At 36.6% G+C, this 25,358-nt stretch overlaps 2 protein-coding genes across 3 annotated transcripts in view; one reads left to right on the top strand and one right to left on the bottom strand.

The window, feature by feature from the left end:
* Window positions 1-2,152: 2,152 nt before the first annotated feature.
* On the top strand, window positions 2,153-22,573 carry LOC127651566 (spastin-like). Of its 2 annotated transcripts, XM_052137462.1 has the most exons (17): window positions 2,153-2,614; window positions 8,049-8,132; window positions 10,241-10,324; window positions 11,194-11,274; window positions 11,906-12,039; window positions 12,874-13,019; window positions 13,115-13,208; window positions 13,391-13,465; window positions 13,555-13,626; window positions 16,852-16,927; window positions 17,009-17,100; window positions 17,657-17,736; window positions 17,826-17,868; window positions 17,965-18,044; window positions 18,135-18,205; window positions 18,315-18,355; window positions 20,393-22,573. In XM_052137462.1, the coding sequence occupies exons 1-17, from the start codon at window positions 2,284-2,286 to the stop codon at window positions 20,516-20,518; spliced, it is 1,710 nt and encodes a 569-aa protein (XP_051993422.1). In that variant the 5' UTR covers window positions 2,153-2,283; the 3' UTR covers window positions 20,519-22,573. The 2 variants fall into 2 exon arrangements, with proteins under 2 accessions (XP_051993422.1, XP_051993423.1); XM_052137463.1 differs by lacking the exon at window positions 11,194-11,274.
* Window positions 22,574-23,990: 1,417 nt separating this feature from the next.
* The window catches only part of LOC127651567 (UTP--glucose-1-phosphate uridylyltransferase-like), a 13,242-nt gene continuing 11,874 nt past the window's right edge, over window positions 23,991-25,358 (bottom strand). The window contains exons 8-10 of the mRNA XM_052137464.1: window positions 24,590-24,832; window positions 24,379-24,483; window positions 23,991-24,297 (exon numbers count right to left, since the gene is read on the bottom strand). Of these exons, the coding sequence (XP_051993424.1) occupies window positions 24,190-24,297; window positions 24,379-24,483; window positions 24,590-24,832 (456 nt within the window). The 3' untranslated portion in view covers window positions 23,991-24,189. The remainder of the gene's footprint in view (window positions 24,298-24,378; window positions 24,484-24,589; window positions 24,833-25,358) is intronic.

Below are 25,358 nucleotides of genomic sequence, written 5' to 3' on the forward strand. Positions count from 1 at the left end.
TTCCAGCCATGCCAGTACAGCTCATATCTACTTGAATCGGGAAATAACGACATCTCAAACACAGTTGGCCAAGATTAAGATAAAATAACATATTTCAAATCAGCAATATAATTTTATAATATTAGAATCATAAATTATACTTCTTTAAGTCATATAATGCTAAAACACGCAATTTTCCCGGCCTGTCTAGCTAATGCGGATGCGCATGAGCGAGTTGATTGACAGGCGATGTCTGTATTTAAAAGGTGATTGGCTCTTTTACCTTTAAGGCGGGACTTTCTTTCATCATCCGTTGACCGTTGGGCACTAGAGCTGTTGGTTGGGCCTTCCGATTTCTCCCATTCATTTGGAAAAGTTCAAGGCCCGGCCGTTGTGAAATCCGTCTGATGCTGATAATAATTATAATATTTAAAGTCTTCACTGTGTATTTTCAATTAATTGTAAATATTGTACAGATTGCTGCTAAAGTGGTACAAACTGTTTAAACACATGACTTTATATAGACCAAAAAAGGGAGGATTCGACTTTCTGAGCCGCATAGCGCCACCTTGAGGAAGATATATGCGTTTCGCAAGAATTTATTTAATTGTATTTACTTTTTTCTTATTTTATTTCATTGTTTTTTTTTTCAATTTTTTTCTCTAATTTTATTTTGAATGACAAGAATATGATATATTTACATACGTACATACATATAAAAGGAATACAAGATATTAAAATGTGCATTTAGAGCTATATTAAAAATAGTAGCACCTAAAAGATTTCCTAATAATAATTTGTATATATTTTAATTACGATTATTATGATTATAAACACAATACAAACAAAGGGCAGTGAGCACTGTATAGAAAAAAATTCTATTAAAAAAATACAAAAAAGGGCTAATTATGTTTATTTATGTATGTGCATATAAACTATATGTATACTTATATATATATATATATATATACATATATATATACACACAAAAAGAAAAAGTAATAAATAATTGTGCTTATTAAAAAGAATGTAAATGGAATGTACAATGGAATGAGAAATGTATGGATAGACACAGTAAAATTAATTAAAAAATTATGAAAAATAAATATTTACATGAAATAAAATTACAAATGAAATAAATAAACAATATAAATGCTCAATCAGATTTATCTATCTATCTATCTATCTATCTATCTATCTATCTATCTATCTATCTATCTATCTATCTATATATATATTTATTTTTTATTTTTATTTTTTTTTTCAATTTGCCCAAGATATAATGATGGTAAAAATTGGGTGATTTGTCCATGACATAACAAACCTTTGATTAATAATTTGATTCCAGAAGGTATGGCAGATATTACAGTAAATAATTGTATAGTATGGCATGTAAAACAATGTTTAAAAGTAAAAGAAGTATAATCCAATAACTCACCAGAATCATAAAATAAATCACAGACCATATATTTCTGTAAAACCATTCTTCATAAAAAAGTGATTTGTTTCTGTGAAGAATGTATGTATTATTCCAGATGATGGCGTTATGCGGTGTGAAGTTAAGCGTGTGCGCTAGTTGCCATTGTAACAAGACTATTTGATGAAATGCAGATACTTCAATGAAGGTTTAGATAGTTGAAAGTCACATTTAAGTAAAAATGTAATACCACCTAATTTCTTAAACATAGTCGCTGGAACTGTAAACCAAAAACTATTAGAGTTGCATTATTATTTTTTTAGCCATTTTACTTTTAACAATCCATTAATTGTTCAAAATCAATTATATTTAAGCCACCTTAGTTATATGACTTAACCATATCTGTTTTCTTGATAAAATGAGATTTATTCTTCCAAATAAAATTGTATGAAGCTCGATTAATTAATTTGGATACAGAGGAAGATGAGGCTAAAGCAGTTGCTGGAAAAATTACCCTCGACAAAAACTCTGATTTGGACAATAAATCTCTGCCAAAAATAGAAAGGTCTCTTTGTAACCAATTATTTAAAATAATTTTGGCATTTTTTAACTTATCTATAAAATTAACTTCCATGCATCTCTCCGTGTTTCCCGTAATTGTAATAAATATAAAAAGTAATCGTGCACGTACTAGAAAAATATATGTCATCATTTGTCGCCCCGAACTCAATCCTACGTCATTAGCGTGAGACCGTATTCACTAAACACACAGTAACATCCGCAATCGCTGCGAACGACAACAAACCGATGAACCGACTTCACCGAGAAATAAAGCTCGTCTTTATCAAACACTCTGTGAGTTATGATATGGAGCCCGAATCGGGTGAATGACTTCTGGGCACGGAGCGAGACACAGAGGCGTTACAGCGCGTACGGGTGGACACACCTGCGGACAGGTGTCTGACCGAACCGGCTGCGCTCCGCTGGACCAGCTGCGGTCTCTCATCCGAACCGTGTACTGGCTCCCGGTGTCCCTGCTGCGGGCTGTCCTCCTGCTCCTCCTGTGGCTGTACCGTCCGATCCACCGAAGCATGGCGGCCAAAACTAAAGATGTCGGTTCCGAGGGCTGCGATAACACCGGAGAGCAGATCAGAAACTATCACAAACAAGCGTTTGAGTTCATCTCTGTGGCTCTACAGATCGATGAGGATGACAAAGGTATCAGCCTTTATTACTGCCTTCATTGTTTTCAACGGTGTGAAGTTTACTTTACTGAAGACTTGTATGTATGTTGTCATAAAGTGCCTACTAAGCACTTTATACTACTATGGTAACCAACTTGAAAGTACATTGTAAAAAAAAAATATATATATATATATATATATATATATATATATATATATATATATATATATATATATATATATATTTATTTATTTATTTATTTATTTATTTTACGACGATAACTATACCAATTGTTTTTATCTTCAATGGTGTGTGAATATAGTAACGTCCCTCCATTACCATGGTTAGACTAAAACAATTAAAATAATGTGCATTGTAAAAGTTTTAATAATAATATTTAAATGTATTGTTAACCAATAAAGATTTTATGTAGAAAAGTGTAAATGTAGATAAGTAAGCATTTGGTACCTTAATATCCTTTGAAGTACCATGAAACGTTTTTGTTGTTTATGACGATACAGATTACTTGTAATTTATAATTTTCAAATAATCAATAAGCTAAACTAGTATTATAATTAATGTTTAGTTTTGGCTTTTTACCTTAAAAAAATAGAATAATAATTAGTAAACAATAATAAAAATAACATTCTTTATGAATGTTTTAATAATAATTTCATTATATAAGGTACCGATAAACCATTTGGTAGAAAAGTTTAATAGTCAGAAGTTACACTTAGGTTGAAGTCGTTAACTTTTTTTAAATATATTTTTCAATGATTTAATATTGCAAACTATAGCTTGGCAAGTCGTTTAGGACATCTACTTTGTGCATGACATAAGTAATTTTTCCAAAAATTTTTTACAGACAGATTGTTTCACTTTTAATTGACTATATCACAATTTCAGGTGGTCAGAAGTTCACATACACTAAGTTAACTGTGCCTTTAAGCAGCTTGGAAAATTCCAGAAAATTATATCAAGTCTTTAGACAATTAGCTTCTGATAGGATGTGTACTGAATTGGAGGTGTACCTGTGGATGTATTTTAAGGCCTAATCTTCAAACTCCGTGATAATTTTCTTGACACCAGGTGCAAATCAAAAGACCTCATAAAACAAATTTAACCTCCACATGTCTGGTTTATCCTTGGGAGCAATTTCCAAATGCCTGAAGGTACAACGTTCATCTGTACAAACAATAGTATTCAAGTATAAACACTATGGGACCACGCAGCCATCATACCGCACAGGAAGGAGACGCATTCTGTCTTGTAGAGATGAATGTAGTTTGGTGCGAAAAGTGCAAATCAGTCCGATAACAACAGCAAAGGACCTTGTGAAGATGCTGGAGGAAACAGACAAGTATCTATATCCACAGTAAAACGAGTCCTATATCGATATAACCTGATAGGCTGCTCAGCAAGAATGAAGTCACTGCTCCAAAACTACCATAAAAAAGTCAGGCTACAGTTTTAAGTACACATGGGACAAAGATCTTACCTTTTGGAGAAATGTCCTCTGGTCTGATGAAACAAAAATGTAACTGTTTGGCCATAATGACCATTGTTATGTTTGGAGGAAAAAGGATGAGGCTTGCAAGCCGAAGAACACCATCCCAACCGTGAAGCATGGGGGTGGCAGCATCATGTTGTGGGGGTGCTTTGCTGTAGGAGGGACTGGTGCACTTCATATAGATGGCATCATGAGGAAGGAAAATTATGTGGATATATTGAAGCAACATCTCAAGACATCAGCCAGGAAGATAAAGCTCAGTCGCAAATGGGTCTTCCAAATGGACAATGACCCCAAGCATATCTCCAAAGTTGTGGCAAAATGGCTTAAGGACAACAAAGTAAAGGTATTGGAGTGGCCATCACAAAGCCCTGACCTCAATCTGACAGAACATTTGTGAGCAGAACTGAAAAGGCTTGTGTGAGCAAGGAGGCCTACAAACCTGACTCAGTTACACCAGTTCTGTCTGGAGGAATTGGACAAAATTCCACCAACTTATTGTGAGAAAGTCATTAATCTTAAGGTTCAAACACAATCGATGGTTTAATCACTGACCCTTAACACTTAGTTTAATAATTTAATAAACCATGATTTTACCTATACATAATATCTACACTACATTCATGATGTTAGCCAGAGGGGAACTGGCCCCCACAGTGAGTCTGGTTTAGGGATAGGGTGGGGTTAGTCAGAGGGGAACTGGCCCCCACAGTGAGTCTGGTTTAGGGTTAGGGTGGGGTTAGTCAGAGGGGAACTGGCCCCCACAGTGAGTCTGGTTTAGGGTTAGGGTGGGGTTAGACAGAGGGGAACTGGCCCCCACAGTGAGTCTGGTTTAGGGATAGGGTGGGGTTAGACAGAGGGGAACTGGCCCCCACAGTGAGTCTGGTTTCTCCCAAGGTTATTTTTCTCCATTAATCAACATCTTATGGAGTTTTGTGTTCCTTGCCACAGTCGCCTACAGCTTGCTCACTGGGGTTATTAATACAATTATCATTTAATTATTTTTAAACACTATTAAAAATCGTATTTTATCTAATTACACAATGATGACTCATCGACTTTATAGACATTACAGTTTTATCGTCTGTTAATGCTGATCTTCTGTAAAGCTGCTTTGAAACGATGTGTGTTGTGAAAGGCGCTATACAAATAAAATTGACTTGACTTATTGTGAGAAGCTTGTGGAAGGATCCCCAAAACATTTGACAAAAGTTAAACAATTTAAAGGCAATGCTACCAAATACTAACAAAGTGTATGTAAACTTCTGACCCACTGGGAATGTGATGAAAGAAATAAAAGCTGAAATAAATAATTCATTCTCGCTACTATTTTTCTGTCATTTCACATTCTTTAAAATAAAGTAATGATCATAACTGACCTAAGACAGGAAATGTTTTCTATGATTAGATTTAATTTGAGTTTAAATGTATTTGGCTAATGTGTATGTAAGCGTCTGTCTTCAACTGTTGTAATCATTCAGTAGTACAAAAAAATAATAATTAAAATAATGTCCATTGTTAATATTCTAATAATAATAATGAAACGTATGAGAATAAACCAATTATGTAGAAAAGTGTAAATATCTGTAAAGAATTGTGGATATCTGTTAAGACAATCATTCAAACCATAATGTGAATATATGGTCTAAGAGTATAGTAAGCATTCACTACCATAGTATTCTTTGAAGTACCATGTAAAGATGTTGTTTAATACTGTAATGATACAGATTAATTAACATTTTAAGAGTCAAGTAATTGATAAGCAGTACTGATATTTTAAATATTGTTTGATTTCTACTTATTGAAATCAATACATTAATAATAATAATTACATTTATTATCTACCAATAAACTGATTAGGTTGAAAATTGTGAATATCTGAAAAAAATTAAAAATAAATCCTATGGTATATGAATATAGTAACCAATCAGTATCATAGTATTCTTTGAAGTACTATTGATTTGTTTTTTCATGATAAAAACTATTTACCAGTAGATTGTTTTTAAAGTGTCCAATTATAAGCTAACCGATTGCTTTTTAGTTAAACTACCAAAAAGTACAAATAATAACATGCATTGTAAATGCATTACATTTACATTACATTACATGTATTGGGGGCGGCTGTGGCTCAGTTGGTAGAGCGGGTCGGCCACTAATCGCAGGGTTGGTGGTTTGAATCCTGGCCCACATGACTCCACATGCCGAAGTGTCCTTGGGCAAGATAATGACCCCAAGTTGCTCAATGGCAGGCTAGCACCTTATATAGCAGCTCTGCCGCCATTGGTGTGTGAATGTGTGTGTGAATGGGTGAATGAGTCACAGTGTAAAGCGCTTTGAATACCGTTAAGGCTTAAAAAGGCGCTATATAAGTGCAGACCATTTACCATTTATTAATAATAATTAGGTAAATTTACTAGTAATATTTGAACCAATTATGTAGAAAAGTGTGAATATCAGTATAATGATATATAGTGAAATACTCTAATCTGGTATATGAATACAGTAATCAATCAGTGTCGTTCTATTACTATCTGAAACTGTACAATGGTACTGCCATAGTACATTTTTGTAAGGCTCTCTTGTGTTTTGTAGGTCTCTGGATAAACAGGAATTATTATACTACATCGTTGCAGCACTGCAAATTGTACTAGATTTTTTTGCTTTGGATTGGTTTTACTTTCACTTCATCTGTTCTGGAAGATTTGAGCTCAGCTCTAATGTTTGACAGTGAACGACCATGTTCAAGCAGTATTTTGCTGCATGGTTTTACAAACTCGGCCCCAAAAGCTTACCATCAACTTACCAAGTTGACCTGGGCCCATTTGGCTGGTAGTCCATCTGATCTACCATCTAAACCAGGTTGAAGCAGCTAATGACCATAAATAGGCTGCTTCGATCAGATAGAATCCATGTCAAGTTGGATTCTCTTGCAAAGACTTCATAGTTATGGTCTTTAATGTTAAAAGACTTTGACTCTTGGCAGTTAAGACAGAATTCTCTAAGATGATGATCTGACATGGGATCAGATCTTGGACCACAGCCATTATTAACCTGAACTCAAAGCTGTCTTGTGGTCAGTGGCGCAGTTAAAGCCCTGATTTGTGTGATTCCTGGGATCAGTACAGTGGAGAGGCCTGATTCAGGTTGACGGGGATTGTCTACGTCAGCAGTCCAATGGAAAATGTGGCCCCCCTGTGCCGGCACTCACTCTGCTACACGCACACGAGCGGTCTCATTTTTTGCATACGTGTTATCATATTTTCAATCATTGCATAATATGCTGATAACAGGAAACTATTGACAGCATTTGTTATGAGAAAATGTCACCTGACATACTGTCAGTAACATGGTGAGGTCATATTTTACTCCAAAATAATCTTGTTACTATGCTAAATATCTTAATATTTTTTAAATAACGAGTGTTCATTTTTATCATAGAAAATACATTTCTTTTTTGTCCTTGAGATTTTATGACATGTGACCTGGAGATGTTTAGGTGAGATTCACTTTGTCATATCACAAGATTATGTGGCTGTTCACTCTCTAGTGTCATTGTGTAGATGGTGGGAGATGCCAGCACTATCAGTAAACAAGTAACTCTTTTGAAAAGATTCATCAACTGATTCTCTGTTTTGTCATGCCCTGAGGCATATGGTTGGACCATGCATGGCTTTTAGCATGTACTGTTTTGTTTTAAATGTGTCCTTTCATCTGAAAACTGACCTATTTGTTTTGGAGCTTTAAAATAGTCTAGAAAATAAAATAATATAGTGGGGGGGTTGTAATTTTTTTAATGCGCAGTCTTTGATGTGTAGTTTATTGGAAAGATTTACACCGGTACTTTGCAATACAAGTGTGCTGGTTAAGGATTGCATGTATAACATTCTGTATATATAATCCATAGCTAATGGAGAATGCGTGTGTATTTTGTCTGACATTGTATGTGATGTTATATAGGTGATAAGGATCAAGCGGCGCAGTGGTACAGAAAAGGCATCGCTGAGCTGGAGAAGGGCATCCATATCCAGGTCACTGGTACTGGTGAGATAATTCAGTCATATTGATTTCCATTAGGGTGTAAACAAGCTACATCATGTGTTTGAATTACACTAGCTTGTGTGGTTAAAATGAGTTCACTGTTTATTTCAAGTCTGCATGGAACATGTGTGATATGCTTCGATTCAATTTCATGGTATTTCAAATGTTTCCAAAAACAGTGATTGCACGAGATTTTTGCACAGGAATTGTTTTTCAAAAATGTTTTTAGTCAAGTTTAATTATCATGAATTCAAAATTGATCCTATTTACGTTCTTAATGCACATTCCTGACCTTGTTGTGTATGATAAATCAGTGCACGTTATTCTAAATCGAAAAAATCGAAATGTTATAACTTGCTCCATCTCTGAACTAAATGTTTTGACTGACATCACCAAGCCCTCTTAATTTTTTAACTCCTCCCTGTTTCCATTCTGGTATGTAACACGCACTATTTGGTAAATAGCTCAATAAATGTAATCCACTAAAAATGGCTAATTACTTCTCTACAATTGTACTTGGATTACTTAACTGATTACTTTATCTGAAAGTAATCACACAAGTAATTACTTTACATTTAAGTTACATTCTAAAACACATTTTACAGAAATGTTTTAGTTTTTCTCTTGACTATTTCATTGTTATATGCAAGTCATGCACTTATCCCAGCACACTTCTCCATTTCAATGACTCGTTGGGGGCTGCCCTTCAGCTGTCATTGAAATGCAAACAAATCTACATATGAACATAATTTATGTTTTTAAAGCAACCCAAGAAATGTACTTAAAAGTAAATAACTTAACTGAAAGTCCGTAACTGTAATCTGATTCCGTAATTCTGTAAAGAATTTAAACTGGTAAATGGTCTGCACTTATATAGCGCCTTTTTAACCTTAGCGGTATTCAAAGCACTTTACACTGTGACTCATTCACCCATTCACACACCAATGATGTAAGGTGCTAGCCTGCTATTGGGAGCAACTTGGGGTTCAGTGTCTTGCCCAAGAACATTTGGAGTCGTGTGGGCCGGGATTCGAACCACCAACGCTGCAATTAGTGGCCGACCCGTTCTACCAACTGAGCCACAGACGCCAGATTACTCCAATCTATGTTCGTGATCCAGAAATGGGTTAAAATGAGGTGTGATGAGAGTTTCATGTTGAATTTAACTAGGGCTGGGTATTGATTCAGATTTCTCGATTCCATTCGATTCTGATTCACAAGTTCTCGATTCATATGAATATATTTCCATTATAATGTCCCTTTTGCTTACATATAAAAGAAATTCTCTCCCAGCTAATGCTGTTAATTATACAGGGCGGCATCTAACTAAAAATATCAATTTGACTAATTATATTTTAGTAGTTTTTCCTCATTTTACATTTACATTTATGCATTTGGCAGACGCTTTTATCCAAAGCGACTTACACTGCACTTATCACAGGGACAATCCCCCCGGAGCAACCTGGAGTTAAGTGCCTTGCTCAAGGACACAATGGTGGTGGCTGTGGGGATCGAACCAGCATCCTTCTGATTACCAGATTACCAGTTATGGTGCTTAGACCACTACACCACCACCATTTAGAAAACCGGCATTTCTGTAGAGAGCGTCTGTAAATGAGTGCATGTTAACGAGAGACTGCTTTATCTCATCCGTGCAGTGCCTTATTAGAATTTAATGTTTATTATTGTTGTTTTTGATCAACAACGGACTGCAGAGAACAGAACAAGTATTAAGAGACATTATACAATGACAAATGGGTCGTGTGAATCTCTACTTTGGACACTCATTACACAGTTTATTACTTTTACTCTCAACATGCAGTGAAAGGATCTCACTTCTGAATACACCACCACTATACTACACAATCACATGAGTGATTGGCCAGTTGCTAAATATATGCATTGTATTCAAACAGCACGAAATTTGGTTGCAAATGCTAATGATTTTTGAGTAAAAGATCAACCTTGGGATTTAAGAATTGATATCATGAACGTTCAAATGAAGATTGCGATGCATCGGAAAATCGATATTTGTACCCACCCGTACTTTAAAGCTAGATGAAGAAGCTTCTGTAGAGCTTAATAAAAGTTCTTCATCTGGCTGTTTTTAGGTGAGAAGGCTGACAGAGCCAGACGACTTCAGGACAAAATGGTCAGCAACCTCAACATGGCCAAAGACCGACTGGAGCTTCTGGGTAAGCAGATGCAGTGAGTTCAGGAGGACATCTAAAAAAGATTGAATTGATGAGCGTAGTTGTGCTTCAGTCTGGGGTTTTAGACAGCTAAAAGTTTTATGTTCAAAGAACGTTATCCTAACGTTCCAATCATGTTCTGAAAACGTTATGCGAAAGTTCCGGGGATTTTCAAAGCGTTTGTAACATTTTAAGAACGTTTTTTTCATGGTTAGAGGAACATTCTGGAAACATTGTAGTAGTACAATGTAGTAACGTTTAAACAACATTCCACTAATGATTACAAATAATGTTTTCATGCATACATTTTGTGAACGTTTATCAATGGTTAGAGAATGTTGAAGGAACATTCTATTAACATTACTGTAAACTTTAACTTTAAGAGAACGTTAGCCAAAAGTGTTGAATGTTCCCAGTTAGCTGCTTTGTTTATGTTAGTTTTAAGTGATCCAAATCCATTTTTTATGCATTTAATAGTGAAGTGTGTCATTTCTGCACATCTAGAGACACCAAACAGAATTGTAAGAATAGTTGGGTGGTGATTGCCCATGCAAAACTTGCTGACACAATGTCAGGATGTTGCTACGGGACTTAAAAATGACACACTTTACCTTATTGGATCAACTATTCTTTCTAATATGTACACACAACATGCAGCGAGACCCTTGTTCCTATCTTAACATTCCTCTTTCCATACACTTTGCATGCGTGTTGTTGTTTTGAATCAAACTGTTCTTCTTTGATTTGGTAATGGTTTGACATGTTTTTGTGAGATTCACCTTCTCAAATCCCCGTTCATTTTCTTTTTGATCCCTTCTGGTCTTTTTGGTTACTCTGTACTCTCTTCTCTGTCCTGTATTGCGATCAAAAAGCCAAACTGCTTCCAAAGTCCCCAGTAGAGGGCTGCTCTGACCCCGCTGGCCTGTCCTTCTCCAATGGGAACCTGCTGCCAGGTGGGTGTTTGTCTGGGGTGGTAGATTCTGGCAGGTGTTCTGTATGCTCTCAGTGGGCGATCAGAGAGACTAATATTCTTCTTTACTCTTCTTTGCATTTTTTATTAGTTAATTTTTCCTCTGGGTCCATTTAAAATATTAGTATTTTTGCACCAACTCATTTTTTAAACATTTTCCATATTCTCTCTAACTGTTAGAATTAAATTGAAGATTTTTGTATGGTTGTTTTTTGCTGCTTTTCCTTTAAGACTCATGAACGTCCTGTTTGCATGTTTTTCCAGCTTTGTTTCAATAAATGGTCTTTTTAGACTTGGGAGGAAGTTTTGAGTTCTGAAAGTTACAGTATGTTTTCATAGTACATCAAGCTATTTATCTCAAAATATCAAGACAAATGTATTACCTTGTGAAATTACCCCTTTAATAGATGTCGGTTAAACATTTGGCGGCTCACTAAAGACAAACTCACCCTCCCTCGACAGATACATGGGGCGTAAAATGTAGTTTTGCATAAATGCTCAGAAATGGGTTGCTGCACCCCTGCTTGCACATTATATATTTATAACCTCTTTATGTGCACGGAAAAGAGTAAGTTTGTTGTGTGTATATGTGCAATATGTCTTTGTAATTGCAGGCAAAGGAGCTGTTTCTAAAAAGACACTCACGTGTAAAAATCCACCCAAACCTCACAGTGCCCCTGTAAATGCCCTACGCCGCACACCTTCAACCGGTCACACCGGCAGGATCGGCCTACAGAGCAATCAGAAGGTTAGTTAAGTAGGGACCAGGCTTCAGGTCAGGGGCACATTGTTACAAAAAGCTAGATGATATATTAAATTATTACAATATATTTCAAGTTATTTCATTCACTGTATAAGAATTCTGTCATTTACTCACCGTCATGCCATCCCAGATTTTTATGACTGACATCTGCTGAACACAAATGAAGATTTTTAGAAGAATATCTCTGCTCTTTAGCTCCATACAATGCAAGTGAATGGTGGATAGAACCATAAAGCACGTCTACTAAGCAACCAAATTGGCCCTGTTGCTAGGGAGGGTAGAGTCACACTGTGGTCGTTATAATGTGGTTCTCGCTCTCAGTGGGGCGTTTGGGAGTTGTGCGTTAACGCACTCAACGAGCCACGTGAAAAGATGCTCGGATTGACTGTCTCAGACGCGGAGGCAACTGAGATTCATCCTCCGCCACCCTGATTGAGGCGAGTCACTACGCCACCATGAGGACCTAGAGCGCATTGGGATTTGGGCATTCCAAATTGGGGAGAAAATTGGTGAACAAATCAAACTGATTAATGCATATGATTTAAGTAAAAAGTATTAAAGAACATATTTTCAGTCTATTCAAACATGTTACCACATTTTATTTCACTGTATTCCACAAAAATCTCCATTTTAAGACCTATCAGAGCAAATGCTTAAATATAGAGATATACATTGACTATCTAGGCTGAAAAATATCAAGAAAAACTTTTAGTTGTTTTTCCCAGCCCTAATATTAGACTGCAAGAACTTCTCACTTAGAGAGGAAAAGACCATGTAACTGACCTGGAACTTTTTGTTGCGGTGTGTTTGGTTTTGTAGGGCCCCTCCACAAGAGGTGCTAACAGACCTAACATTAAAGCCAGCCACGCCCCCACTGCATCGCCTCAGAAGAAAAGAGACATCAAGAACTTCAAAAATGTGGACAGCAAGCTGGCCAACCTTATTCTCAATGAGATAGTGGACAGGTAACATTGAATCACCCACTGTAGTCATTATACATTATTTTTAGGCACACCTGGAGCTTTGAAAATTTTGATGAGCATTTGTGTGTTTGTTTCAGTGCATCTACAGTACAGTTTAAGGACATCGCTGGGCAGGAGTTGGCTAAGCAGGCCCTGCAGGAAATTGTCATCCTGCCTGCAATACGTCCAGAGGTCTTGTCTCATTTGCTTACAGATGCGGAGCAATGTCAAACATTTCGCATTAATACTGAATTCAGCTGATGAATGGCTCATCCTATCTGAATTCAGAGTTGTAACTTGAGATTATTAAACTCATTTATAAATGACATATATTACATGCTCATAATAACGTTTAAATTTTTGGTTATCTTCAGCTCTTTACTGGTCTTAGGGCTCCAGCAAGAGGTCTCCTTCTATTTGGCCCCCCTGGCAATGGGAAAACGATGCTGGTGAGACACAAAATAACACTTTATAGATTCATATTTGTATATACTGTAATAAGAACAAAACTTTTAAATTACTTTCCATTTCCTCACAGGCTAAAGCGGTTGCAATGGAATCTAACGCCACCTTTTTCAACATCAGTGCTGCCAGTCTCACCTCCAAATATGTGAGTGTGTAGATTTTTGTATACTATTGTAGGATTTTGCACTCCCTGGCAGACACTTAAGAGCCTGTGATTGGATCATTATTGCAGGGATTAATATGTTTCAGCTGGCAACAATTCTTTTAACCCTAACTGATGAAGTGTGCAGCTTCTCATTTCTTAAACAACCATGTCGGAAGATGTATCCCGTGGTTGTGGAAAAGATGTATAAATCATAATGATCGTGATCGGAGATCACTAAACGCTTGGTCACATCATAAAAAATCGACAGTAGAACTCACGGTTATGTTTAACAGTGAAAGTAAGAGCATTTCCACATGCGCAATGTGACGAGAACTTACTGGATTGGGACTAAACAGCTGTCTGGCCACAAGAAATCCACTTGTTAGTGAGGCTAACTGGAAAAAACAACTTATATTTGTACTGATAAATAATATGTGTCAAGTAAGAGCAAATAAGTAGTTTGCCGAAAAACTACTCAAGTAATTATGTTACAAGTTACTTTATGAAAATTATATTATATATAGTTTATACATTTCCATTTTTAGATCACAAAGATATTTTTGTTCTTTAAAGAAATTAATGGATGCATTAAACTGATAAAAAATACTGCCGAAACCATTCATGGCAAATTATTATTAATACGGTTTGAAATAATTGTTTTAAGTGGTATTTATTTAATTTTTTTTACCCATGAAGGCAAACATATGCTGTGTCATCTATTCCTTACAAAAGCATTCTGAAGTGCTAATTTGGTACTCAAGAAAATGTTCTTATTATTTGAACAATTGAAAATGGTTGAAAAACATGCGGAAATCACAATACAGTGAGTTTATCTCCATTTGCTGAGGTATTGAGTTCTTACAGGTTGCTCTACACTTGCAAGTCAAATTTACATTTTTTAAAATAAGGAAAAAGAAACACATTTCTCCTGAAATACTGTTTTCTCCTAATGTCTATTGTGAGAGATTAAGGCTATTCCATGCATTACTGTTTTGAAAAAAGAATCTCTGACCAGGATAGAGAGGGAAGTGGACGGCCCAGATGCACAACAAAAAGACAAGTAAATCACAGTCTCTATTTTGAGAAACCGTCTCCTCAGGTCCTGAACACCAGCAGCTTCTAAATGCCAAAGACCTGCATTGCTGCACGAGGATTCTTGGACAAACAGAACATTTTAAGAATACAACATTTATTTAATCAGAAATAGACATTTGTAACATTATAAATCGTCTCTAAGCTACATTGTGTGCATTCCTATTTCAGGTTTATTCTCATTCACTTACATTGATAGCCAAAAGTTTGGAATAATTCACAGATTTTGCTCTTATGGAAAGAAATTGTTACTTTTATTCACCAAAGTGGCATTCAACTGATCACAATGTGCAGTCAGGACATTAATAACGTGAAAAATTACTATTACAATTTGAAAAAAAGTTCACAACTTCTTAAACTACTTCAAAGAGTTCTCATCAAAAAATCCTCCATGTGCATCAATGACAGCTTTGCAGATCCTTGTTATTCTAGCTGTCAGTTTGACCAGATACTCAGGTGACATTTCACCCCACATTTCCTGTAGCACTTGCCATAGATGTGCGGACGAACACATGTGACTGTCTTTTCGGCACTTCTCACGCACCTTACAGTCTAATTGCTCCCACAAAAGCTCAATGGGGTTCAGATCCATAACACTCTTTTCCAATTATCTGTTGTTCAATGTCTGTGTTTCTTTGCCCACTCGAACCTTTTCTTTTTGTTTTTCTGTTTCAAAAGTGTCTTTTTCTTTACATTTCTTCCCATAAGTCCTCCTGAGTCTTCTCTTTACTGTTGTGCATGAAACTGGTGTTGAGTGGGTAGAATTCAATGAAGCTGTCAGCGGAGGACATGTGAGGCGTCTATTTCTCAAACATTATTATTTATTTATATTTAAAGTAGAAAAATGTACTGAAGTACTGTAACGAGAGTACTTGTAATTCGTTACTTTCCACCTCTGCTCTGAAGGCAGTGTTATAATCTGGGGTTGCTGAAATTGGTCACGTCTAGGCTCAGCAACGTTATGCGTCAATAAAATGAAGTCAGCTGTCTACCTGAAAGTTCTGAATGATCAGGTTATCCCAACAATGGACTTATTCTTCCCCGATGGCACGGGTGTATTCTAGGATGACAATGCCAAGATTCATCATGCTCAAATTGTGAAAGAGTGATCCAGGGAGCATGAGGAATCGTTTTCACACATGAATTGGCCACCACAGAGTCCTGACCGTAACCCCATTGAAAGTCTTTGGGATGTGCTGGAGAAGATTGGTTTGACCCTCCTGTGATCAATACAAGATCTCAGCCAAAAATATATGCAGCTCTGGACAGAAATAAATGTTGTGACGTTGCATAAGGTTGTCGAAACAATGCCATGACGTATTCGTGCTGTATTCAAAGCTACTTTTTTTTTTTTTTGGACCAGGCCGTGTATATAAGGGTATTGTATATGATATGTCCTATATTATTAAATGGATAGTTCTGACAGTTACTGAATGAGATGCATTTGAAGCTGTTGTAAAATTCTGATAACACACTTGTGACCACACATTCAATATTAATACGCTATTAATATATTAATTCAACGTTAAAGTTTGCCAACTGTATTACTTGGCAGAAGAATGCTTTATTCTGATTATTAATAATTAATAAACGTAACAATTTATTATATTGACTTGATGAAACAAACATACTGTTATTCTACAGACTTGGTTTACGTGGCTAAACCAAGACCAAAATTATCAATTGTAAATCCTCTAAGAGCTTTCAAGCTACATGGAACTGGGCACAGACCTTCAGTCTGTTCTGACTTGCGTTGCTATGACTTTTTACATTTTCAAATGGACCAAATGGAATGTTCAAATGGACCAAGACTATTCAAACTCCAGCTGTCCAAAAATTCAAATGTAAACAAACACACACAAATCTTTCAAACTGCTTTAATTTGCTCTCTCTCTCTCTCTCTCTGTTTATCTATCCATCAATCCATCTGATGGTTTGTAGATATATCACAAGGCTTTGTCAAACCAATCTCAAAGTTTGTCTTGACCTATCTAGCTTGGTTGAACATTGGTGTCATTTATCATAATGCTGTTGCCTGTCTAAAAACATCCCTTACATATGGTAAAATCACTGTAACGCACTCATATATTCATATATTTGCATTCATGTTTTTATGTGTTTGTGTGCGTGCAGGTGGGAGAGGGTGAGAAACTGGTTCGAGCTCTTTTTGCTGTCGCTAGGGAACTGCAGCCGGCAATCATCTTCATAGGTGAGAACTATCAGTTAGATTAATTCCTGCTTCAGGACTTGTGTGTTTCTGTACATGTTATTAATGTTGATTTTGCTGCAGATGAGATTGACAGTTTGCTGTGTGAGAGAAGAGAAGGGGAGCATGATGCCAGCAGGCGACTCAAAACGGAGTTTCTCATCGAGTTTGATGGAGTAAGTGGACTGGACTGTGAATTATTCTTTAGAGCCAGTTCTTATCAATGACTGGTTCACAAATGGGTCTAAATGATTCATTAAGGTATCAGTTTTAATGATTCTTAAAAGTCATGGAAAGCCATTGGTTGAAAAGTGTGGGAACCCTGTAAATATTCGGTACTAACTACTTTTACTTAAATTCTGATTGTGTTATTAAACTAGAAAGACAAAGATTGGTGAATGTAGCTTGAAAGCTGTAAAGGAGTTACAAGTGACAATTTTGCTCTTGGTTTAGGGATTTTGGAAAACCCCTAAACCATGTCTGTGGAATAACATTATGTTGGCTTTGTCAAGCCAATGTAATATGATTTCTTGGTATGCCAGTCTGTTATTGTGATATCAGATATTTCGGATAAACCCACCCCTTCTCAAATGGCACATAGAAACAAAAGGAACTGTGCTTGGTCACATGTCAGTCAGATGATCTCGTCCTGGCTAAGTGGGGAATATTTGACCAGCACGAGCTGTAAATTTGGACCAAACCTTATTCAAAGAGTGTGTGTGTGTGTTGTAGGTTCAATCAGGAGTAGATGATCGAGTGTTAGTAATGGGAGCCACTAACAGACCACAGGAGCTCGATGAGGCTGTTCTTAGGTACGTCGACCTTTGACCTGTAATCTTGCTACTTCTATTCTACACCCTCTGAATGGATTGTGAATGGCTATTATTCTTTGTGTTCACAGGCGATTCGCTAAACGCATTTATGTGGCTTTACCTTCAGAGGAGGTACTGCGTTCACACACTGTGTATTAATGGTGTTTAGGGTTGCCGATTCATTAATGAAGTATACAGGCACTAATAAGTTATGTACTTGTGTTTCAGACTCGTTTGAAGCTGCTTATGAACCTCCTTGGTAAACACGGTAACCCTTTAACTCAGAAAGACCTGAGTCAGTTAGCCAGGTAAAAGCCAGCACCGTAATTACGCATAAGCATATGAGACTAATTAATATTGCATTTAATTTGAATGAGGCCTGTGCGATTTGTTTTCAGGATGACTGATGGTTACTCCGGCAGTGATCTGACCTCACTGGCTAAAGACGCAGCTCTTGGTCCCATACGAGGTGTGTTTGCATTCGATACAGAGATATTATTAGCGCAACGTTGTCATGAAATAGGGTCAAGTTGAACATTTTGTCAAGTAATCATATCCTGTTTTCCTTTTCAAAACAGAACTGAGGCCTGAACAAGTGAGGAACATGTCAGCCAATGAGGTAGAGATTTTTTTTTACATGTGACTATTAATACACCTGCTTGTTAAAGGGACAGTTCAACCAAAAATAAAGATACTGTAATCATTTAGTCACACTGATATCATTCGAAACACATTTGAAGATATTGTTTTAGCGAAACACAAAAGGAGCTAGCTGGCAGAGTGTTCCCTCTGCTCCTTTCCATATAATAGAAGTGGATGGTGACTACGGCTTTCAACCTCCAAAAAGGACGTTAAAGGGATAGTTCAACTAAAAATAAAAAACTCACCCTCATGCCATCCCCGATGTGTTATGACTTCTTTCTTCTGCAGAACACAATAAAGATTTTTAGAAGAATATCTCCGTTTTACAGGTCCATACAATGGAAGTGAATGGTGACTTAAAATTTAAAGCTCCAAAAAGCACAAAGGTGGCATAAAAGTTATCCATTTGACTCCCGTGGTAAAATCAATGTCATTTGAAGTGATCAAATCGGCTTTGGGTGAGAACAAACCAAAGACCGCTCTCACCCAGAACTGATAGGATCACTTCTGAAGACATGGATTAAACCACCGGAGTATTATGGATTGCTTTTATGTGCTTTTGGAGCATCTGGTCATCATTCACTTGCATTTTATGGATCTACAGAGCAGAGATATTATTCAAAAAATCTTTGTTTTCTGCAGAAGAAAAAGTCAAACACGTCTGGGAAGACATGAGGGGAAATGATGAGAGAATTATAATTTGTGAGTGAACTCTTACTTTAAAAGTAGTCCAGCTTATGCTATAATGCGCTTAATGTTCCAAGTTTCCTGTGGCTTTGTGTGAGGAACAGCCCCAAATTTACATTGTAATTCATTTCAAAATGTTCCCATCCACCACAGCTCTAAAATCTATTTCATGCTTCTGCACATTCAAACAGAAGTTTTCTCACAAACTACATTTTTGATTAAACTGTTATGGTGTGTTCACATACAACGTGAAGCCAGCGTTTCACATGGCACGATTACATACAATGTCAATGCAAAGATGCGAATAGATGCGAATTCGCGCAGGGCGCCGCGAATGACGCAACACTAACACGTGAATATGGAAAGCCATCCAGTTCAAAAATATGTGATTTCTTACACGTAGACAACACGTCAAGAACACGTTGTTTGTGTGTTGTCTACGCGTTGTCTATCTGTTAATTTTCCACGTGTTGTTAACGTGTTGTCTACGTGTAAGAAGTCACATATATTTGAACACGTTATCACGTTGTTTGCACGTTGTCCACGTGTTGTCTACGTGTCAGAAGTCACGTGTTTGTGAGCTAGCTGGTGTTCCATACGTGAAATCGCTTCATTAGTGTATTTGCGCTAGTTGAAAGTTTTCAACTCGAGCGAGAAATTAGCTTGACGTGTTGTCGCGAAAGCCTATCAGCATTGATATTGTCTGGATGTCACTGACGTACTGATGTAGTGTTTGGGACTCATACATGTACAGAGACCGGACAAAAAAGACATCGCTTGGAGGAAAGTGAGCGAGGAAGTTGGAGTATCTGGTAAGTTCTGAAAATATGCTTGTCTACTTGATTCCAGCTATTGGTTGTACTTTACTATGAACCAAGTCGTAGAAGCCCCGCCTCCTGTCCTTTTCCGGAAGAGAACCGGGAATACTCGCAGGTTTGCGTTACTCACGATTTTATTATCCAGTGGTCAAACTCACACGAGCAATGAGAGGCGAAAAGTTTCTTCGTGTTGTATGTGAACGCACCATTTGTCTTCACTGTGTTTAAAACCTTTGCTATGTTTGGAATAACATACTACTTTTACTATTTTTGCTGCATATAGTATATACTGTATACTATGCATAGAAATAGTATAGATTATAGTAGTATAATAGAATGTGATTTCAAATATAGATGTTTATTGCTAATAATGTGTACTTTATTACATATTATTTGTAAAAATAAATAAGTAGCAGTAGTAAAAACACACAGTAAGCAGTATGCTAATATTGTAATTTTAAACATAGCATGTTTTTCTCAAGTTCTCTTCTTTCCTGGCTTCTGTTCAGATGAGGAACATCCGTTTCTCTGATTTTGTTGATTCGCTGAAGAGGATAAAGCGCAGTGTCAGTCCTCAAACGCTGGGTCAGTACGCACACTGGAACAGAGAGTATGGAGACACAACGGTCGTATGACATCAACACTTGATCTTATGCTCCTACAGCATTATGGAAGGAAGTGAACATTTCTTTTTAATGAAGACATGGAATACAATTTTATATTTGACCTTTTCTAAGACTTCTACCTTTTCAATTGAGACATTTGTAGCTCAAAGTGACAACTTTGTCTGTTTTGATTGAATTACTCCCAGAGCTTGAGATCTCAAACAATATGGAAAAAAGCATGATGAAACAACGACGTGAGGTGCTTACCAGCATTCATTTTTATGTTAAATTGTGCTTTTCTACAAAACTGTGCTCTTTCCTTTTTTCTGCATCCTCCTTGATTCATATGTGATCTGTAAATCATTTGTGAACAACAGTCTGTCGTGTTTCTGAGTGTTATATGCAGATGCGTTTGTTCCTTAATCATCATTTTATTGGTTGATGCTCCTTGCTCCATGTAGCTTCAGATGAACCGAATTCTCAGATGGCTGTTTTGCGGGACAGAAAATTCTTTTTGTTGTAGTCTGATGGGCATTTGTAGCTTTTTATCGTTTCACAGTCAATCAACCCAATTACCCTATGTGATTTACCCCTTCTGCCACTATTTTAATACATTTAAGTCTTTGTTTGATCATTAAATATGGCAAATGGTTTCAAATGCAATGTCTGTAGCTGCCATGGAATTAATGCCAAAAGGCTTCAATGGTTGAATCTCATGAAACGAGAGAAGTCCAGGTTTAAATAACATTCGTTTTTTTTTTGACGAAAATGCAAATTAGACTTTTCATAGTTGTACTGTTGCTCAAATTAATAGTTCACCCAAAAATAAAAATTCCCTAATTTACTCACCCTCATGCCATCCCAGATATGTATGATTTTCTTTCTTCTGCAGAACACAAATTAAGATTTTAAGAAGAATATCTCAGCTCTGTAGGTCCATACAATGCAAGTGAATGGTGACCTAAACTTTGAAGCTTCAAAAAGCACATAAAAGCAGCATAAAAGTAATCATACGACTCCAGTGGTTTAATCAATGTATTCTTAAGCAATCCTATAGGTTTTAAGTGAGATAACAGACCAAAATGTAACTCCTTTTGCTCTGTAATTTCATGACATCAGCAGTCTCTTTGTCTATCATTATTTCAAGCTTTCTAGCACCATCTAGTGTTCTGCGTATGTGTAACAGGAGCCAGCTGGTAGATAGCTGTGCAGTGTGTAAACCTCACTCTCCTGACCTCAAGAGGTGCACTAGCGACTGATGCTAGAGGCTGTAGCCTTTAGCCTCCTTGTTAGTGCACCCGCCTCCCATGCCGGTTCGAGTCCCGTTCGGACCAGGGCGACCAGGGCTGTTTACATATACCTCAAGCACTAGGATGTGTATTCGTGCTTGAAATGCAATAGCAAGATTTACAGTGCAAAAGGAGTTACATTATGGTCTGTTCTCACCCAAAATGGATTAGATTGCATCTGAACACATGGATTAAACCACTGGAGTCAGATGGGCTACTTTTATGCTGCCTTTATGTGCTTTTTGGAGCTTCAAAGTTCTGGTGTGAGGATTTACAGAGCTGAAATATTCTTCTAAAAATCTTCATTTGTGTTCTGCAGAAGACAGAATGTCATCCACATCTGGGATGGCATGAGTAAATGAGAGCATTATGTGATCCAGGAGCTGTGTACAAGAGACCAGTCTATCCCTCACAAGTTTATTCCCTTCAGAACATAAATATGGCGCTACTGTGAAAAAGGCTTATAACGGGTCTGGAGATTTGCTAATTGATATATTAATGCTTATAAAATGTATCTTTTGATCTCTTGATCAGAAACCGTTCAGACTGCAGTTATATTTGGATTAACAAAGGCTTCGAGTTTCCCCCGTTTACAGCCACTAGAGGACATCAGCTGTTGAGACTGTATATGAATGTCTTCCTAAATCTTGACGACTGGTATCAAGATATTGTTAGTTGTGTAAATGTTTTTCAGGAACTTTCAGTAAATGTTTTGAAATGTATGCAGTGTTACATTATGCAATGATTTGATTAATTTGTTAAGTAAATGACACGTTCTTATAAATGACTCCCTAATGTTATGCAACTTTCTTCTGCAAAGAAATTAAATAAATTAAAACACCTTAAACATGTTATAATTTTATACTCACTCAATTCACTAGGAGTCCTGATTGTTGAATAAAATAAGACCAAAAACCAAACCAGAATCTCAAAGGAAAACTGTACTTTTCACTTTAAGAAATTACAGATATTCAGCACAGCCTTCCCCATATGTATATTCTCTTAAAGGAATAGTTCACATAACAGTGCAAGTTGACATTCCCTCTTCCCTGTGTATGTGTTTATATTACAAATGCATAACACAGTCCCATCCAGTTGAATTGTGTATTGTTAAAAAAACTACATGTTCAGTTTAGAAATATATAAAGTTGTATTAATATATTTTTTGAAAAATGTCAATTCAATTTGATGCATAACTCTCAAAAATATTTAAAGATGTTTTGAATTATGTTCACACTGCTCTTTTCCATGCAACAGTTCATATTGACAACAAAGCACCATAGAAGTAGCTTATATAAATTGTTTGCTATTTTGCAAGTCTTTTAATGCCATATGATAATTAACTTATTCTTGAGATAGGGGGACAAAACGTCCTAAAAATCTCTATGTTAGAAATCAAGAAATTCATGTAAATGAAAATACTGAAAAAGTTCAATCTAAAGGAAATGTGTGTCCTCAGGGCATTTATTGCTTATACATGTTTTTATTAAATGCATGCACTATACTTGGAAGCACATGTAACTTAACCTCTCCTCAGCAAGATGTCACAATATTAAACTGCCAAACAAAGTGTTAAAAATGCAACCGATTAAATATCAAATGAAAGGTTGGGATCTGTAAGGTATCAAACAATACATAAAATAAACTTTAAACTCATAATGATATGAAAATTATATGTTTTTTTAATATGTCTGATGGAGTTGACATAAATTAGCATTTTTATAAAACCTGTTCGCTAACATGTTTCGTATGCGGAGACATTTGTCTACAAATATATCCATTTTAAATTAGTGTTAAATTTATTTTTATTTTTTAAAACGTTTGTCCCTCATCTCAAGAATCAGCGAGTTTTGTGTGAGGATCAGACCAAAATTTAGGAAGGTGTACACATCACTGAACTGTTTATGTATTTCAAAAGAGCTGCATGAAGATTTTCCTTTTATACTCCATGGGAGAAAATGACAGCAAATAGGTTTGGAATTACACAAGGGTGACAGAATAATGAGAGAATTTGTATTTGTGTGTGAACTATCCCAGTTTAATCCGTAAACCCCAAACTGAAATCAGAGGTTTTTATCCCTAATCTTCAGTTAAACCATCAAAGCTAGCATAACAACAGCACCAAAACCAGCAGCAGTCTTGCTTCAGAAGTCCTTCTAGTAATTAATAGTCTAAATGGCTTTAACTATATTTTCTTATGGGATACTTAATGGTAATCATATGGATATGCATTTCAGGTGACACTCATACTGTATATCTGACACACACACACACACACACACACACACACACACACACACACACACACACAGACACACAGACACACACAGACACACACAGACACACACAGTATATGCCCAGTAACAGTCCAGGTGAATTGCTGTGTAACAGTTGTGTTTGGTTGTAAAGGCTTCAATGGTCCAGAATGCGCAGGTTTCCTGAAACGATCTTGTTCTCCAGCATCGCTCCAGCTGGGATATCAATTCTGTCTCCATGATTAGCAATAATGATAACAGTACCCTGTTGTATAAACAATGTTGGGTTATTCAATCCATAATCATTGCATCCTTATTGTAAATCTTAATTCCGGGACTTTCTTACCTTGAGAGTGACTTGTTTTCCAAAGGTAACATCTCCCGATACAGTCAGGTGATCCAATTCCAGCATGTCAGGAATGCTCTCAAACCTTTTTAGGAAGTCCCGAACCTATAGAACACGCACACAAGGTTTAATCATTCAAAGCTGCTAACCACTGAAAGGATGTATTCCTTAAAGAGACAGTATCCTATAAACCGATTGACTCAGTGCTTACCTTTGTGAAGGAGCTGCCCAGTTTGACATGAGGTGTTGTGGGAAATTCTCTCTTGGGGCTCATGGTCAGAGACCCTGTATCCATACTGTACAAGTTGGACATGACCAATAGGAGGTCAGAAGTGGTTTTGACGGGCAGGAAGCGGCTGCGAGGCACGTTGATACCCAGCACGTTGTCGAAGCTCTTCATGGCAGCACCCACCGCAGTCTCCAGCTGAATCACATTCAGACCGCCATCTAGAGTCTGATGCAAACAAACATTTCAATTCATTTAGAACTCCTGGAATAACAGAGGAACTGAAACAACACCAAGCAAAACCAAGTGAGATGCTCTCTGTCATTTTTCCCCCTCTGGTGGGCCACTATTTGCCTTTGCATCACCCGTTAGCCGGCCATCATTAGCTCCCCTCTCACCCTGGGCCCCAGTGAGCTGCACACCACTGTTTTCAATAAAGTTATGCATTAGCATATTGCTAAGCTAACAATACATCTAACGCAAAAAATTTAATTTTATAACTAAACTTAAATTATATCAATATTTTATATATTAATTTAAATGATCCTTAAAGGACTAATGTGATGCTGCCATAGAATTTGGCCAAAATGAATGAAAGTAAGGTGTTAGCATGTTGCTAAGCTAACAATGGGATACTCTAATAAGCATAAAAATACTTTGAACACAAAAATTAAAACATTAAAAAATATTATTACATCTAAAAAAATAGTAAACGATTTAATACATTGAACTCTATACTTTTCAATATTGAATT

The sequence above is a fragment of the Xyrauchen texanus genome, chromosome 11 (genome assembly GCF_025860055.1).
Source record: "Xyrauchen texanus isolate HMW12.3.18 chromosome 11, RBS_HiC_50CHRs, whole genome shotgun sequence".
Taxonomy (NCBI): domain Eukaryota; kingdom Metazoa; phylum Chordata; class Actinopteri; order Cypriniformes; family Catostomidae; genus Xyrauchen; species Xyrauchen texanus.

What these genes read in the sequence shown, in the direction of transcription:
- LOC127651566 (XM_052137462.1), top strand. Translation starts at nt 2,284, where the DNA reads ATGACTTCTGGGCACGGAGCGAGACACAGAGGCGTTACAGCGCGTACG. An exon ending in TGCCTGCAATACGTCCAGAG is followed by an intron (nt 13,209 to 13,390) that starts GTCTTGTCTCAT and finishes GGTTATCTTCAG; the next exon opens with CTCTTTACTGGTCTTAGGGC. An exon ending in GCCGGCAATCATCTTCATAG is followed by an intron (nt 16,928 to 17,008) that starts GTGAGAACTATC and finishes ATTTTGCTGCAG; the next exon opens with ATGAGATTGACAGTTTGCTG.